General features: G+C 40.9%; 1 protein-coding gene across 1 annotated transcript in view; it reads right to left on the bottom strand.

Moving 5' to 3' along the window:
* Positions 1-18,919, bottom strand: part of LOC126095271 (probable E3 ubiquitin-protein ligase HERC1) — an 814,023-nt gene that overhangs the window by 453,241 nt on the left and 341,863 nt on the right. The window contains exons 30-31 of the mRNA XM_049910030.1: positions 11,358-11,504; positions 11,162-11,273 (exon numbers count right to left, since the gene is read on the bottom strand). Coding sequence (XP_049765987.1) covers positions 11,162-11,273; positions 11,358-11,504 — 259 coding nt within the window. The remainder of the gene's footprint in view (positions 1-11,161; positions 11,274-11,357; positions 11,505-18,919) is intronic.

Here is an 18,919-nt window from a genome sequence, read left to right as displayed (position 1 = left end):
AAAAGAATGCCTCCTTTCCTCCAGAGACTCCCAACAGAGTTCCTGAAGCATTTCCATAACACTCGCGTGATGATCAAACCTACCAGTAACAAATCTAGCAGCCCACTAGATTGCTTCTATGTCCTCCCTCAATCTGACCTGATAGGGATCCCAAATGCTCGAGCAATACTCAAGAATAGGTTGTATTAGTGTTTTATAAGCGGTCTCCTTTACAGATGAACCACATTCAAAATTCTACCAATGAACCGAAGATGACTATCCACCTTCCCCACAACTGCCATTACATGCTTGTGCCACTTCATATCACTCTGCAATGTTATGCCCAAATATTTAATTGACGTGACTGTGTCAAGCGTTACACTACTAATGGAGTATTCAAACATTATGGGATTCTTTTTCTATTCATCTGCATTAATTTACATTTATCTATATTTAGAGTTAGCTGCCATTCTTTACACCAATCACAAATCCTGTCCAAGTCATCTTGTATCCTCCTACGGTCACTCAATGACGACACCTCCCTGTAATAGTCAATGTACCAGTTAACTCTGGCTCTACACCATGCAAGTCTGTTGCCTGTGGAAAGATGTGATGTAAAATGGAGCATGGCAGCTCCAGATCTCAACCCAACTTCCAGTGATCTGTACCCAATAGATTTTGGTGCATATGCCTGTAATTTCTGGCATTATTTCAGTTGTTGTCATCTGTTAATTCATTGGAACCAGTTCAATAATCCTTCAATCTTCTTGTGGAATTGACTTGTGGAAGGACCCACACCTACTCTTCCTGCTACAGCATTGACCTGCGTCCATCTAATCACCATTCATTTTGCAGTACTCATGCTACAGCAAACTGTCTGTGTGACTTGTCAGTACGGTGCAAGTGATTAGACCTTTCTCAAAGTCCTACAGGGGGTGATAAGCTGCATGTACTCACCCTCTGGCCCAGTGGAAAGTCCCATTAAAATTAGATTCGCACAAGTTTCTGTTTTAAAGCTTTTGGTCAAGGTGTTCATGATGTAGCACAGCCCATATCCAATATGGTATATAAATGACAACCAGTGTTTCTAGGAATAGCAGGCACTGTGGTTCAAGCCCTCTATAATACTTCTTATTACACTTTACATTCAGTTATGAAGACACATTTAACAGTTTAAGAATAGGCTGTAGTATTGCTATCTTCTTGGGACACTTCTGGTGTAAATACAATAGTACTGACAGCAACACAGAAAACACAGTATGCCACTGGTATTCGTTTAGGGTACCTCTGATGCACAGATTCTGACTTCTGAAAGGTACAGAAGGCACTGAAAGGTACAGAAGGAATATTTACTGATCAGCAACAACTACTAAAAGTTTAATTTCCATGAAAATGTTAAGTAATATAATCACAAGTAACAGCTCAGCCAGTGAGTATGAAAAAATTAGTCAGTCACTAAACTCTAACAATCTGTTTACATTTGTAGAAAAGCTTCAATGTTGCAATCAAATAAGACTTTCAATATGAAATACTCTCACTGCTTACTCATAAACTATTAAGGATACTTTCATAACAGAGTGTATGAGGTGTGACCAAAAAGTAATGAGAATACTTTAATTTTGCAGGCAAGAGTATACATGTGGTGTAAACATTTCAAAGAGGGTTGAGAAGACACTGTAGATGACTGCTGCCCTGGACACTCCGTCACATCAATTACTGACAACGGTGTGGAAGAAGTAAAGAAAATGGTGCTGGAAAATCACTGAATCACCATCAGAAAGGTTGTTGATGATGTTGGCATATCCTTTGGCTGATGCCAAGCAATTTTATCGGAAGTTTTGGTTGGTTTATTGACTTGGGGGAGGGGACCAGACAGCGAGGTCATCGGTCTCATCGGTTTAGGGAAGCATGGGGAAGGAAATTGGCTTTGCTCTTTCAAATGACCCATCCTGGCATTTGCCTGAAGTGATTTAGGGAAATCACAGAAAACCTAAATCAGGATGGCTGGAAGTGGGTTTGAACCATCATCCTCTTGAATGTGAGTCCAGTGTGCTGATCACTGCGCCACCTCACTCAATCGAAAGTTTTGGGCATGAAACATGTAGCAGCGAAGTTTTTCTGAAATTGTTGAATTTCAACCACAAAAGACTTCACATAGACATGATTCAGGAATTGCTGAATGAAGTCAACAATGATCCAGAACTTCTAAAGAAGGTTATAACAGGTGACGAAACATGAGTATATGGACGTGATGTTGAAACCAAGGCCCGATCGCCCCAATGGAAACTGCCTGGTGAGCTTCCAACTGTTTTCTTTGATTACAACTGAAAAGTGCATTATGAATTCCTGCCTCATGGTCATACAGTCAATAAAGAGTAGCACCTGGAAGTTACACTGATCAGCCAGAACATTATGATCACTTACCTAACAGCCAGTTTCTCCACTTTTGGCATGCATAACTGCCGTTATGTGTCTTGGCATGGAAGCAATGACGCCTTGGTAGGTAGCTAGAAGGAGTTGGCACCACATCTGCTCACACAAATCATCTAATTCCCATAAATTCTGCGGAGGGAGGGGGAGGGGAGAGGGAGAGAGGGAGGGGGAGAGAGAGGGGGGGAGGGAGAGGGGGGGGGGTGCACATCAATTGGAACTCACCACTGTGTTCCTCAAACCACCCCACCTCACTCCTGGCCTTGTCATGGGGTGCATTATCTTGCTGAAAATGCCATTGCCATTGGGAAACATGATCATCATGGAGGGATGTACGTAGTCTGCAATCAGTGTACAATACTCCTTGGCTGTCATGGTGCCTTGCACAAGGCTCACCAGACCCATGGATGCCCACATGAATGTTCCCCGGAGCATAATAGAGCTGCCACCAGCTTGTCTCCATCCCTTAGCACAGGTGTCAAGGAGCTGTTTCCCTGGAAGACAACAGATTTGTGCCCTCCCACTGGCATGACGAAGAAGGTATCGGGATTCCTCAGACCATGCAACACATTGCCACTGTGCTACCATCCAGTGCCATTGGTCATATGCACATTTCAACCGAAGTTGCCGATGTCATGGTGTTAACATTGGCACATGCACGGGTCATCGGCTTTGGAGGCCCACTGTTATGAGTGTTCATTGCATTTTGTGTTGAGACACTCTTTTACTTTGACCAGCATTAAAGTCTGATGTTAGTTACACCAGAATTAGCCATCTGTTCGATTTTATCAGTCCCTCCCAGCCTACAATGTCCACACCTGTAATGAGGATTGGCCGCCCAATCCCACGATGTCTGGACACGGTTTCACCTTGGTTTTACCACATATTGAGGACATCCACCACAGCACTACTCGAACACCCAACAAGTTGTGCAGTTTCTGAAATGCTCATGATGACTCTCTGGGCCATCACAATCTGTCCTCCGTCAAGCTCAGATAGATTGAGTGCCTTCCCTGTTCTACAATGGACAGCACGCTCACTAATACTACATACACTGTGTGTGTGTGTGTGTGTGTGTGTGTGTGTGTGTGTGTGTTATTGCCTGGACAGGTTTATATTGATAGCATGTTGAGTTGTTCTGGTTGATCAGTGTATGTGCCATTTGTGTGAAGCAATCCAAAGAAAACATCCAAAATTATTGCAGAACCACTCACAGAAATTGCATTGTTGATGAGGGAAAAACAGAATCGCTGAAGGAGATGAACACCATAATGAAAAGTGAGTTCCATAAGTGCTTTCAAGATTGGAAAAAGCACTGGCACAATTGTATTATATCTGAGGGGGACTAATATGAGGGCGACAAAGTTGATGCTGATTATGATGATGATGAACAAATAATGATTCTTTAAGAAAAACAAAATTCCTGTTACTTTTTTATCACACCTTGTATAGTGTAATATGAACCATTATAGAAGGCTTGACCCACAGTCTGGTATTGCTAAAAATGGTACCCGCTATTTCTCATGCATAAATACACAACTGACTGGTGTAATGTATTTAGGGCACAAAGTACACAGTGCCTGCAACTATTATTAATACTTTTGTTTTTGAAATGGAGGTGTATATGATCAAGAATAAACAGAGATAAAAGCTGAATTTATTTACGCAGTTAGCCTACCTGCATTGGAACATTGTTTAAGAACTGTTTTCTCATTTTCTCATAGAACTGAATGTCACATTAAGCTTTAATCTACCAGCTGTCATAGGACCTTATTGCCTGGACAGATAGGTGTGTTTGATGAGTGAAATCTGTAAGCACACCATTCAGTCTATGATAGACAATGAAAGTACATTAGTCTAGATAACTCAGCCTGAATCCAACCCTTGCTTCAGTTTCAATGTGCTATCAAAGACCAATACACTGCTCTTGTCAGGGAAATTAATTTCAGAGTGGCAGTAGGTATTAATAGGTTCATTTCTCATCATGAATATAAAAGTGTCAAGGAATTGGAGCACATATGTGTAAGGACTAGAATTAGGTACATTACAAAACTAGTCTCATTGCAAACATCTGTTTTTAAAAGCGTTGTAGCTGAAAAATTCTTCTTCAAAAAATGGCTCCAAGCACTATGGGATTTAGCATCTGAGGTCAACAGTCCCTTAGACTTAGAATTACTTAAACCTAACTAAGCTAAGGACATCACACACATTCATGTCCGAGGCACGATTCGAACCTGCGACCATAGCGGCCACGCAGTTTCAGACTGAAGCGTCTAGAACCGCTTGGCCATGATGGCCGGCATTTTTCTTCATTTGCCACACAGGTGTGCACAGTTGGGCGCTAGCTTCAGAATACCACACCACAAACAAAGAAATGCCTGCATAAAGTAGAATCTGCCAAGGATAAAGTCAAAATCTGTTGTAAATGGCAAAAAATAATATTTTCAAGTCAAATGGTATTTTCCTCAATACAGGAAGTACTGATATGCAGGGTGACAATTATTAAACCATATGAAAAAAAAAACATAAATTAATTACAAACTACATCATGCACACACTTTATTCAACATGTAAAATTCACTATAGATATTGTGACATGTTCAATATGCCTGTCATCATTGACAATAATGTGGTGCACACAAATACTGAAATTCTGCATGACTTGCTGAAGTGTTGTTAAATCAATACTGTTGATGACCTCCTGAATGGCTCAGCAATGGTTTTAGGGTTATTGCTACACACCTCGTCTTTAATACAGCCCCACAAAAAGGAATCACAAGTGTAGAGATCTGGAGACTATGGTAGCCAATTAATGCCAATGCCAGTGGCCTCTGGGTACTACACACCCAGAATGCGGTTCCGAAAGTGCTCCTCCAGGACATCAAACACTCTCCTGCTTCAATAGGGTCAAGCTCCATCTTCCATGAACCACATCTTGTCGAAATGAGGGTCAGTTTGGATAATGCGGATGAAATCATCTTCCAAAACCTTCACATACTGTTCAGTAGTCACTGTACCATCAAAGAATATTGCACCAATTATTCTGTGACTGCACTTTGCACACCACACAGTCACCCATTGATGGTGAAGGGACTTCTCAATCATGAAAGCGGATTCTCAGTCCCCCAAATTTGTCAGTTTCGCTTATTGACGAACCCATCCTAATGAAAGTGGGCTTCATTGCTAAAACAAACCATACAGTGCATTGCCATCTTGCATTGCAGCCAACCATGCACTTTGAACGTCCTAATACAAACTGTTCAGAAATTATGACTATTTTATTTCATATAGTTCAATAATTGTACCCTATATTTATACTATGTGCAATATGTCCTTTCAGCCTCAAGTGTATCTGTAAGACACTCATCAGTGCCCTGAATGCAGATGTGTGTTATTGTCAGTTTGAAACTGGATGCTTGACATGAACTCTGAATACTTCACAAGACATACTATTGGTCTGATGATGTCTAAAATATTCATATTGTATGTAATGTTATGACTCCAATAGTGCAGTAGGCGTGTACTGAGGGAGAAATTTGTTTCCAGCAGGAATAGTTCTTAATGTACAAACTAGTAATGGTGGAGGAGGGTTCTCCAGGACAAAAGGGTATTGCTTGGTTCCACTGCACTTAGCCTCAATCTCATAAAAAACATAAAAACAAAGAGAAACTGCATGATGCCATAAAACTGAGATGATAAAACATAACGGTTATTCCTGTTGTTCCGTTCCGTGATTAACACCACGTCACGACATAAAGTGAATTTTCTGGGCCTGTATTTCTAAGTTTCAGATGGTAGTGTAAGTTTATTTCTGTATTTGTAAAAGTTGTGTTCGTAGGCTGAGTGACTAGGAGCTATATTTCCTCACACTAATAATAACAAGCATTACTCACTATTATGAGCAGCATTACACAATCTGCAATATGGCTGGCTCCTGTATAACACAGTAAATAATTGCAATTTGGCTCACAATGAATTGTTGTTTCAAGTCTGCACATGACAATAAATATAGGTGTTCCACCTAACTATGGCATCTGTAACAACAACGTTAAGTTTGAAGTGAAATGAAATTGGTTCAAAGAGAGTTTGGTTCCAAAATACCTATTTGCTTACACAACTGAAAATCAGTTGAGTGACATTTTCTACAAAGTAAAATGCTTGCTAACATTTTTAGACATATGACCATATACAGTAAAACTCGCTCAAAATGGAATCCCATGGGACTAAAATAATTTTCCATATTGGACAAGTTTCTGGATTACAGAGAACTCACTAGGCTACATAAACTTTGCCAGGTATCATGCACAAAGGTATAAAATTATGAAAATATTAACATAGTATGTACACCCCTGCACAATAGATGTTCATTGACTGTATACTGTACAATAGAACACTAGACTATTACACTAACTGATAAATAATAGAGCCGGCCGCTGTAGCTGAGTGGTTCTAGGCGCTTTGGTCTGGAACCGCGCTGCTGCTATGGCTGCAGTTTCGAATCCTGCCTCGGGCATGGATGTGTGTGATTTCCTTAGGTTAGTTAGGTTTAAGTAGTTCTAAGTCTAGGGGACTGATGGCCTCAGATGTTAAGTCCCATAGTACTTCGAGCCGTTTTTGATAAATAATACGGCATTTCTGTATTTTTACTCCAACTATAAATTCATTTATTGTTGTATCTAATACACATTATTCCTATGTTTATTTGTTTTACATTTCACTTTTTTGCCACATATCAAGGAGGGAAATCTGTATGAATTTCTTTTTCAAAATTGTTTTTTCAACACAATGTTTTGCCCTACACTATATGGTTCCAACAGCATGGGAGAATTTGTGTGTACAGTAAACTGCATAACATCGTTTACACATGCAATAGCTTCTTCAGGAAATTAATTTTTCTTGGGACATAATTTTGTTTCTTTTCTTCATCCTGATCATTTTCTGTGTTGCGGATTCCTGTTAAATTTGTTGCTCAGATAAAAGTGGAGTGAGCTAACAGAAAGTCATAAATTCGAATGCTGTCATCTGCAGTACATGAAATGTTTTGGATTTTAATTAATCAAGTAATTACTGCTGCATTTCCTTGAGCTTCAATGGCCACCAAAGCATCTTGTTCTTGAGCTTCAAACCCCACTTTGCTGAAGCACTTGGTAACACTTTCAGACTTCATTTCCCTTACTGCCAAGCCAATCCAATTTACTGCATCTAGGACAGAAACTGACCATGCAAGAGCAAATGCACTTTCTGCTTCTTCAACACAAAGAATACAAGATAGCATCTACAATCACACATAATGGGACTTGAATGTATAAATAACCCCCTGGTCCATTGGTTGTGGCAGGAACCAAGCCAGTTTCACATTTGATAACTTGACTTTTGGGTGGCATGTTACACTGTATTGAAAAGGAAAACTTGGTAATTTCCTGTTTTCATTTTGGCTTTGGATATCCCAGCCAATCTTCTGTAAGACTGCACATCATCCATGCCTTTTTATTTGCTTTGCCACATGACTAGAAGGTTACTGAAGTCTATGTTTTCAAAACAATGTGGTTTTGCTGCCTTTCCAATCACCACTGTCTTCCCCTTTACATGTAATATGTTACCACACAGCAGTACAGTGCGTCTTTCCTTGGACTTTTCCCACCAGTGCATTTTTCACCTCAGATTGCTAGAGATTTTGAAGGCAGTGCACGATGAAACAGACCTGTTTTATCAGCTCTAAACACATCTTTCGGGTCATAATCCACAATTAGGACGTACAGTATTGTCTTACGTTCTGTTGCTATACTTTCCTTCTCATCCTTAGCTTACCCAAAAAGTTCATCCACGCTATGTTGTGCCTAGCTCTGAAACTGTCCAGCCTTCCCATGTATGCCTAAACCCTGTATTTCCAAGCCCTTTGGCTCATTATGCAATGTTGGCCCAGACAAAGGTAAGTTATTTTCCCGTGCACTTACGAACCATTCCCACATTATTTCATTAATTTCTTTATTTGCTGTCTTCTTCGCCTTTCTTTTATTTGCCCATCCCTAATCATCCATTAATCCAGTATCTTATTCTTGTTTCTTAAAGTATCGTAAATTTGTGTTTTATCACATTTGAAACACAACATTATTTTGTGCACTTATTCTCAATCATCTCGATTACCTCAAAGTTTTCATTAAATGTAAGTGTTAGCGACATATACTTCTCGTTCGACATAATTTTATCACTTAAAGCACTACTAATCAACCAAAACGGACAGAAAATAATGCAGTTAGTGCATTTCTTTGGAATGCTTGACGTTGCCGGGTAAAACCATTGTTTATCAGAACAACATTCACCTCTTTCACCGCGCAATTCCAGCAGTGTCCACAGTTGCACTGCAATGTTCCAGTGTCCCCCCCCCCCCCCACCCCCCCTTGCGTCAATAACAACCCCAACAAACAGAGTGCTCACAAACGAACCATTTCCTTTGATGTACCGACACTATGCGTTAAATTGTTCATTGTTGCACAGAGTAGTGCAGTTTGATGTCCACAGCACGTATCCTCTTTTCTTAGTTTTGCACCACTTAGCAGCATTGTCCAGTGTGTTAAAAGTAGCGTTCTTGGAGAGTCATGAATAATTTTCCACATTACACAATGAATTATTGATAAAGTCTTAAAATTTGTGTTCTGGTTCCGCTTAAGACTCGATCTGCTTCAAAAGAAAAAATTAGCATGTAAAAGTGTATTGAATGTATTGGGACTGAAATACTGCTACAGTTTGGGCAGATTTCTGACTTATACACATTCCGCATTGATCAAGTTTTACTGTATTTTTATGTTCTTCATTTGACCAGTGATCTTCAGACGAATCTAAACATCTATGATATGATTATCTTTACAGTTTCTTTCACAACCTGATTTTTATTTCTCAATACATGAAGATTTTGAGCACATGAAATAAGTAAGGTGATCTAATTTTCTATTTTATTTATTTTTTTAAATGCTTAAGAGATGGTCACCGGATTCAATATATTCCTGGAATTATTTTATCGTTGACTGCTTGTTAATTCAAGCATTTTTGGGAAGATGGAATTATATACATTAATAATATACTCTTGTGCATTTCCTTGCATTATTGATAGATGTTGGTAGACAATGTACAGGAGTGTTCTCACAGAGGAAAAAATCTACAAGTTAAATTGGGAGAACACAACAGGTATTGATGCATGGTATCCAACCAAAGTACTTGTTTGGAAACTTTCCATTCAGAACATCACACTCTGAATGTGCCAAATATGACAGCCAGTCACAATGTTGATACTGCAGCCAATCTTAATCATACAATGGAATGTCTTCCACCAATTTGTTAATGTACAATTAAGAAAACAAGTGTGTTTGGCCCCATTAAAAATTATTTTGATGAAATATGGTCCATTTTTCCCCAAGTATAACACTGAATATTTACATTCCAGAGATATTAGTGAATGACCTGTCAAAACCATCTCTAATTTTCTCCTGCCCAGTAATGCCTTTGTGTGCATTTACTTTTCTGTGACTCATAAAAATGGACTCATCACCTAACAACACTTCATTGAAGAATTTTCTACCAGTTCACATCTGCCATTGTGCCAACTCACAAAGAGTAAAATGATTCTGAGAATCATTGGCTTTAAGAACCTGATGCAAAAATATATCTTAAGAATGAACACAATGACAGTGGAGAATTAATCAGACAGTGGATTTTGAAATGTCAGCTCCACCTGCAGTTTGTTGGCTACTGGCTTGAGGATTCACCTCTACAGCAAGCAAACTGCAATTACATCATCTTCAGGTGGGTGCTGATTAGCCCACTTTCATGAAATAAGTCAACCTCATTATTGATGGTGGAGCAAACTAGATATGACTTATCAGAAATTTATGAAGCTGCAACAGTTTTGCATTTTGAGATATTTCCCTTGCTTTATCACAGCAAAAGGCTTGCTTTCTCACATCAATCCTTCCTGTCTGATCACATATTTTCACTTTCCATTACTGGACTTCGTGCAGCTGAGTCAAAAATGCCAAGAGGACAATTCACTGGACAAACTAAATCATAAAAACAGATGACTCGCCACACACATGGAGTGCAGGAATTGAGTGAAAAACCATGCCACAGAAACAATTTGGAATATCCAAGCACAAATATAGTCTGTCAATCACAGAGTACATAGTCTATCAGAATCAGTACGAAGTCACATGAATCACACATAGCAATTGAAATGCTGATAGAAGTGCAATCATGATGTGAAGTGCCACCAAACAGTCGGATGTAGGCTAAAGCAAGCAGCCCAGTCTATGTTCCATGTTTTAGCCACTGGTGACTCTGTTGCAAGACACTAACGAATCTGCTTCAAGGTAATCATATCAAACACGCTGAGATCGGTATGAGGATCACTTGTCAGAAGGTGAATGTAAAAATATGGAGATGGAGCCTCTTTTTTATGCTAGTGATCACTGAATGTTTTCAGAATATGTCATTCAAATGAGTTTTGGAAGCACAAGCTTATGGGGATTTTGGAACCAGACAATCTTTACCTGAACAATTTTCTTGTCACATTAAGACTAACACAGCTACCCCAGATGCCCGAGTTAGATGGAACACTTTGTATATTCATAAAGTGTACTAGATAATGCTGATTAAAATTTTTGTTATACAAATTTTAGAAATTTTTTAACACCTTCTGATACCTGTCCAAAACACCTGTTTTGCTAAAAATGTAAAAATTATTCAGTACAAGGATAGTTACCTCGATTGAGTTTCTCCATCAAAATCTGTAGTGAAGTTTTGCCATCTTTGGCACTGGTATGTGGTAGTAGTTCCCGAATCTGATTCAAGCGCTCCACCAGACATTCACTCACCTACAAAATATTACACATTACGATAAGAGGGAAACTACATTTTTATGTAATTAACATTTAGAAACCATACTATATTGGTCCTACCAGATGTGTCCAGCTTTCCATGGTGTTAAGTTTCCTAATGAGTGAAACGTATGATTCCGACAATACTGCTGCTTGAGGTGCGCATAACGGCTCCCCTGGGAACATTTCCCTTGGAGCCCCTCGTACCTGCATGTCTGTTATTTTGACCTGGAATAACATCACAATTATATGAAGAAAAATAATTACACAAAGAACAATAACATGAATTGGGTAGTTTGTTGATCAAGGAAGGTGAAAATCTCTAAGCATCAATCAGCATTTCATCCTTGCGTAAGAACATTTCAGTATCTGAGAGATGGGTATAACTGAGGTGAAGAAAGAAGGGAGAAGGATGTCAGACAGGAAAGTTGATACTGATCAGGGGAAAGAAATATGTTGAGCAGCCATGGTGATTTGAGAGAGGGGGAATCACCTTTATACATCAGAGTATTAGAGGGGAGAAACAACAACAACATTAATGAACTTCTTATCTGTTTACTTGATCTAGAATGTAAAAAGGAAGCTGATATACTATGGCTGTCTGAGCATCATACCAATACACGTATCCATGTGTTGAACACAGATACTATAAATTAGCAGCTCATTTCTGTAGGAGAAATATGGGGAAAGGAGTAGTTGTCATATGTGTGAAAAATACAATTAACTTCAAATTTACTGATATCAGTACTTTCTGCCTAGCTTGCTGCTACTGGAAAAGTAATTTATAATTGTTATGGTATGTTTATAAGTGGACTAGGATATAATAAGTTTCTAGAATTCTGAAGAAAAACTTCACATTATATCCATTATATTAAAAGATAGCCTAGAACACTTTTAGAGGCAATCAAATACAGGCGTTTGGAGTGCATCTATCATGGTACAAATGGTATGTAATAAATTTGTAGGATACAGAGAAATTATTTGCTAAATTATGTGTACAGACTATGGTGAAAGCTTCTACTTTAAGTCACTTTGACAAGGAGCAGATTGTCATGGTTCAACCACAGGGAACAAATTTCACAAAACTGTGTTATTTACCATATGTTCGTGCGACCATTTTTAGCATCTGAAGAAAGTACATAAATTACAATGAAATTACTAGCACATGACAATGTACTGAACACACATGCCTTAACCAGAAATGTGTACAATGAAAGTTTGCCTATGTTATAACTTTGAGTTGAACAAATATATTTCAAGGACGACGCAATACATGAAAGTCACAGATCAAGTAAACACAGTAAGACGTGTGTACACTTTAACAGTCAAATCACAACTGAGTCAGAGTCTAGCGGCCGCTGGCTGGCTGGCCGCTTAGGTGGCGCTGCTGCTGCATGGCTGGCAGACAGCGCCGCATGTAAAGGATGTGCGTAACTGCAAGGCGGCACTTTGAAAGATCGGCGAGTCACAACACTTTTCCCCCCTTTGAAGTTTATGCACAGTTCTTGATGGAGGTGGCCTGTAGATTGCTAATGTCCATAGGTGTTGTTTGACTGGCCGTAAAGTCTCAAGGAGGAGGCTTCCCGTACGGACGGAAGTGTCCCCGGTGATAATGGGTCGATATAACAGGAGATGTGCGGGTCGAATCTGCTGGGGCCCCGTGCACCAATCTGCCCGTTCCGGCAAGTCTGGTTGTTATCACAGAAGACATGAGTGATGTGTCCACGAGCGTAGGAGGAGGAGGCAAGAAGAGTTGCTCTGACAGATGATGGTCATCTGGTTCCTGCGTGGGCATGTCTCCTGGTGGTGTCAGTTCTTGTGCTGGCACCGATATGATGGTGAGAGGACTGCGTTCTGAGTAATGAGAGATTCCAGGAGCCCGAGCGTCAGGTAGAGCCACAGGTGGTGTAGCGGCATCCGGAACAGATGTTGCCGGCACACGAGGCCGAAGCTGGTCCGAATGACTCACTGCAACACCCGTGTCCATCTAAATTTCATACAGACATTGGCCACAGTGTCGTAAGATGCGGCCAGGACTTCATTATGGCCGCCTGCCATATCTTCGTACCCACACAAGGTCACTGGCGGTGAACCGGCCAAGCGAAGGCACCTGCAGCTGTGAGGTGAAAGGCCGCAGAAGATGAAGTAGCGTGCAGGGCTGTCGGCCATGTAAGAGCTCAGCCGGGCACTGGTCGCCCATGGGGTGAAACGGTAAGAAGCCAGAAATTGGAGAAGTGCATCATCAGCATCAGAAGAATTTCCTCATCTGAGCCTTAAATGTGCGGACCAGTCGTTCAGCCTCACCGTTTGATTGTGGATGGAACGGAGGGGTCGTGACATGCATGATGCCGTGACGGGCACAAAAATCCGCAAAATCGGAAGATGCAAATTGTGGACCATTATCAGTAACAAGAGTAGAGGGAAGGCCTTCCAAAGATAAAATGCGAGCTAGAGCATTGGTGGTTGCCGCGGTGGTAGACAACGTGCAACGGACAATGAAAGGAAAGTTAGAGTAGGCGTCAATGACGAGAAGCCAATAAGTACCTAAAAAAGGTCCCACGAAGTCAGCATAAATACAATCCCAGGGCTTCTCAGGCAAAGGCCACGGTGACAAAGATGACTTCGGGGCGGCGGCCTGTGATGCACAAGGGCCGCAGGCACCGACCATGTGTGTGATTTCGGAGTCGATGCCGGGCCAGTACACATGACGGCGCACCAGAGATTTTGTGCGAGACACACCCCAGTGCCCTTGGTGAAGGAGGCACAAGACCGAAGCACGTAAAGACGAAGGTACCACAACACGCGGCGAAGCATTTTCGGTGGAATGGAGGATAACACCATCCCTAGCCGTGAGGCGGTAACGCAAAGCGTAGTAGTTCCGCAACGGATCAGAAGTCTTAGCAGATGGACGATCTGGCCAACCCTTCTGAATACAGCGTAAAACCCTGGAGAGGGTAGGGTCAGAACCCGTAGCAGCCGCCAGCCAGTCCCCGGTGATGGGGAACCCATCCACAATCTGCTGCTCGGCAACAGCCAGGTGGAAACACAAAAGATCGTCCGTATCGAATGCCAGATCAGGACCCATGGGAAGGTGAGACAGTACATCAGCATTCGCATGTTGAGCTGTCGGCTGGAAGTGAATCTCATAATTGAAACGAGACAAGTAAAGAGCCCTACGCTGGAGGTGGTGTACAGCCTTGTCGGGAAGTGACATTGATGGATGAAACAAGGAAACAAGTGATTTCTGATCCATAACAAGATGAAATTTGGATCCATAGAGAAAAACACCAAACTTATTAAGAGCATAAACAATGGTCAAAGCTTCTTTTTCAATTTGAGAATACTTTTGTTGGGCATCCGTGAGCGTTTTGGAGGCATAAGCAATGGGTTGTTCAGAGCCGTCCGAAAAACGGTGCGTGAGGACGGCACCGACCCCGTATTGAAAGGCGTCCATTGGCAAGAACAAGATGTGGGCCAGGTCGATAAGTATCCAGGCACGGAGCCTGTTTCAGCATAGCCTTCAATTTGTGGAAAGCCACATCGCATGACACGGACCAGTGAAAAGGCACATTTTTATGCAACAGGCGATGTAATGGCTGAGCTACCGATGCAGCAGACGGTAAAAACTTGTGATAGTATGCTATTTTCCCCAAGAAGGCCAGCAGTTCCTTAAAAGATGTAGGGTGAGGAAGGGCATCGATCGCAGTGACAGTTTGCTAAAGCAGACGAATACCATCCCGAGAGAGTTGAAACCCCAAGTACGTGATAGATGCCTGAGAAAATTTTGATTTCTGAAGATTACACTTAAGACCAGCAGTCTTCAGTCCTGAGACTGGTTTGATGCGGCTCTCCATGCTACTCTATCCTATGCAAGCTTCTTCATCTCCCAGTACTTACTGCAACCTACATCCTTCTGTATCTGTTTAGTGTATTCATCTCTTGGTCGCCCTCTACGATTTTTACCCTCCACGCTGCCCTCCAATGCTAAATTTGTGATCCCTTGATGCCTCAGAACATGTCCTACCAACCAGTCCCTTCTTCTTGTCAAGTTGTGCCACAAACTCCTCCCCAATCCTGTTCAATACCTCCTCATTAGTTATACGATCTACCCATCTAATCTTCAGCATTCTTCTGTAGCACCACATTTCGAAAGCTTCTATTCTCTTCTTGTCCAAACTATTTATCGTCCATGTTTCACTTCCATACATGGCTACACTCCATACAAATACTTTCAGAAATGACTTCCTGACACTTAAATCTATACTCGATGTTAACAAATTTCTCTTCTTCAGAAACGCTTTCCTTGCCATTGCCAGTCTACATTTTATATCCTCTCTACTTCGACCATCAACAGTTATTTTGCTCCCCAAATAGGAAAACTCCTTTACTGCTTTAAGTGTCTCATTTCCTAATTCCCTCGGCATGACCACATTCCATGATCCTCCTTTTGCTTTTGCTGATGCTCATCTTATATCCTCCTTTCAAGACACTGTCCATTCCGTTCAACTGCTCTTCCAAGTCCTTTGCTGTCTCTGACAGAATTACAAAGTCATCGCCAAACCTCAAAGTTTTTATTACTTCTCCATGGATTTTAATACCTACTCCAAATTTTTCTTTTGTTTCCTTTACTGTTTGCTCAATATACAGACTGAATAACATCGGGGACAGGCTACAACCCTGTCTCACTCCCTTCCCAACCGCTGCTTCCTTTTCATACCCCTCGACTCTTATAACTGCCATCTGGTTTCTGTACAAATTGTAAATAGCCTTTCGCTCCCTGTATTTTACCCCTGCCACCTTCAGAATTTGAAAGAGAGTATTCCAGCCAACATTGTCAAAAGCTCTCTCTAAGTCTACAAATGCTAGAAATGTAGGTTTGCCTTTCCGTAATCTAGGTTCTAAGATAAGTCCTAGGGTAAGTATTGCCTCACGTGTTCCAATATTGCTACGGAATCCAAAAATGATCTTCCCCGAGGTCGGCTTCTACCAGTTTTTCCATTCGTCTGTAAAGAATTTGCGTCAGTATTTTCCAGCTGTGACTTATTAAACTGATAGTTCGGTAATTTTCACATCTGTCAACACCTGCTTTTTTTGGTATTGGAATTATTATATTCTTCTTGAAGTCTGAGGGTATTTCGCCTGTCTCATACATCTTGCTCACCAGATGGTAGCGTTTTGTCAGGACTGGCTCTCCCAAGGCTGTCAGTAGTTCTAATGGAATGTTGTCTACTCCGGGGGCCTTGTTTCGACTCAGGTCTTTCAGTGGTCTGTCAAACCCTTCACGCAGTATCGTATCTCCCATTTGATCTTCATCTACATCCTCTTCCATTTCCATAATATTGTCCTCAAGTACATTGCCCTTGTATAGACCCTCTATATACTCCTTCCACCTCTCTGCTTTCCCTTCCTTGCGTAGAACTGGGTTTCCATCTGAGCTCTTGATATTCATACAAGTGGTTCTCTTTTCTCCAAAGGTCTCTTTAATTTTCCTGTAGGCAGTATCTATCTTGCCCTTAGTGAGATAAGCCTCTACATCCTTAAGTTAGTTGAAATGAAGGGAATTCTTGGTATGGATACTGGCTTGCCTTTTTCTTTTCCAATTAATATTTCCACTTCTATCATGTTATTTAGAAGCTTTCTTGTGAAGGCATATCAGGAACATAGAGTGAAGTTAGGAATTTTATTGGATAGTTTCATCTTGGTTTGTAACAGATTTATATGGTTTTTTTTTTCTGTATGCACTAAATACTTGTTAAACTTATTCACACATTGCTGCTAATATTGTCTGCTCACACAACCATTGTTTGTTTATATTGTTTCCCTCTATATGCAGATACACTTTTCAGAAGGGTTATTCCTCTGTCTTTATGGTGCTGACAACTCATCTGTTAAGACAATTTTGCCATAGTGCAGATCAATGAAATATGTGCTGCTTGCAAGTTGTATGCTATAACACTCAAGCTTATTCTAGAGAACATTATAAGACATTTGTTCACGATTAACAATATTCATAAAAGCTCATGAACATTAAAGAATAACATCAAATTTTTTCCACCAAAAAACACGCTGAAGAAATGAAACCGTGGATGGCTTAGTACCATCATGATGAGATGACCACTTCAAACACTCATCTCTCCACAACCACAACAGTTACCACTGGCACAACCACTATAGTGCAGAACAGGGGAACCATGGATAGCGCAAGATGCAAAAGCCAGTGGTTGACATGGATTGTTTACATTATACCTAAAAGTATTCATTTTATTTTTTCTCACCAGCTGACTTTATGTGTGCGCCAGAGTTGTGCATTTATCCATTTGTGGTAAATATATCAAGGTTTTTTGACAAAGGAGATTTTTCCTAGAATGTAAATACAGAGAACTGGCTATACAGTGAGTTCATTACAATTTTTTTTTTTTGTTGCTGATTGCATAGGTACTTTATTCATTTTTAGTTTTATTTTACCCACCCAGAAAGGGATGTTATGTTATGTTATTACTGAATGTTCCAACTAATATACACAGTTTTCAGAGTGTTTACATCACTTGGTTACCTGAAGATTCTGAATGTGTAGCAGTGAGTACCCAGTTTTTTAGCAGTTTCAATCTTTGGTGTCCTGACTTAAGAGTACTGTCTATCTACATTCCCAAAAACTTCAGCTCTGGCACTTTTTCAGTATCTTTTCGATTAATTTTTAAGGGTTCCATGTGAACAGGGTGGTTCTGGGTGGTTAGAAGTGCACATGAGCTATGAGAGGAGACTTTCAGTTTTGTCACTAATCTTGTACTTCATTTGGAGAGATGAGTCAGACTGGATGAGCAATCTGCTGCATTTGGACATGCAGGCTGATTGTTAGATACAACACCCCAGTGGGTTGTCAGTTCGCAGGCCTTCTGGTGCTGCATCACCAAGGAACAACTGCAAAAGTTTAGGATAGCCACAACAACACAGCAGGCCAGGACAACAACAAGAGCTGCTTGTTGTTATCAGAACCTCAGGATGCCACCACTACCTGTGCTTCTCTTGCTGACAGGCAGAATTCCTATCACTGACAGGAGGTGCAACCGGCACGGAGCTATTTACCGCAACAGAGATCGCATGCCAGAAAATAGTTCACACTGTGTATATCTGTGGAAGCAGTACATAAGCTGGTGCACTGCCACAGATAGCTAATCTACATCAGGAGTACATTTCGGATCTTACAGTGACAGATCAGTGATCCCTCATTCAGAGTACATTCCCCACCACTGCTGCTGATTAGGGAGGACCTTTCATCTCAGCAGACACCAACCTGGGATTTGACTGGCTGGACTTTATTCATTGTGCCTTGCAGTCCCAGCCTAGGCCTTGGGCTATGCCTCTGTGTTAATGCAACACCACAGACTTCTATCTGGACTGGTATGAAAATCAGCTATCAGATTGTAACCAGATACTTGACCTTCAAGAGGTTCTTGTGCTTTCTATAACACACTAATCAATCTCAGGTGGCTTAGTGAGAAGTGTATCCATTATGAGTTTTCTGGATAAATGAATTATTACTTTCTGTCTACTTGGCAGCTATTATTTTCTGTGTGTACTATACCTGGTCACAACTGTATTGGCAACGAGGCTTAAGAACAAGTTTTTCCCAAGTTCTATTGCAT

The sequence above is a fragment of the Schistocerca cancellata genome, chromosome 8 (genome assembly GCF_023864275.1).
Source record: "Schistocerca cancellata isolate TAMUIC-IGC-003103 chromosome 8, iqSchCanc2.1, whole genome shotgun sequence".
Classification (NCBI taxonomy): domain Eukaryota; kingdom Metazoa; phylum Arthropoda; class Insecta; order Orthoptera; family Acrididae; genus Schistocerca; species Schistocerca cancellata.
This window is presented reverse-complemented; position numbering and strand designations above follow the sequence as displayed.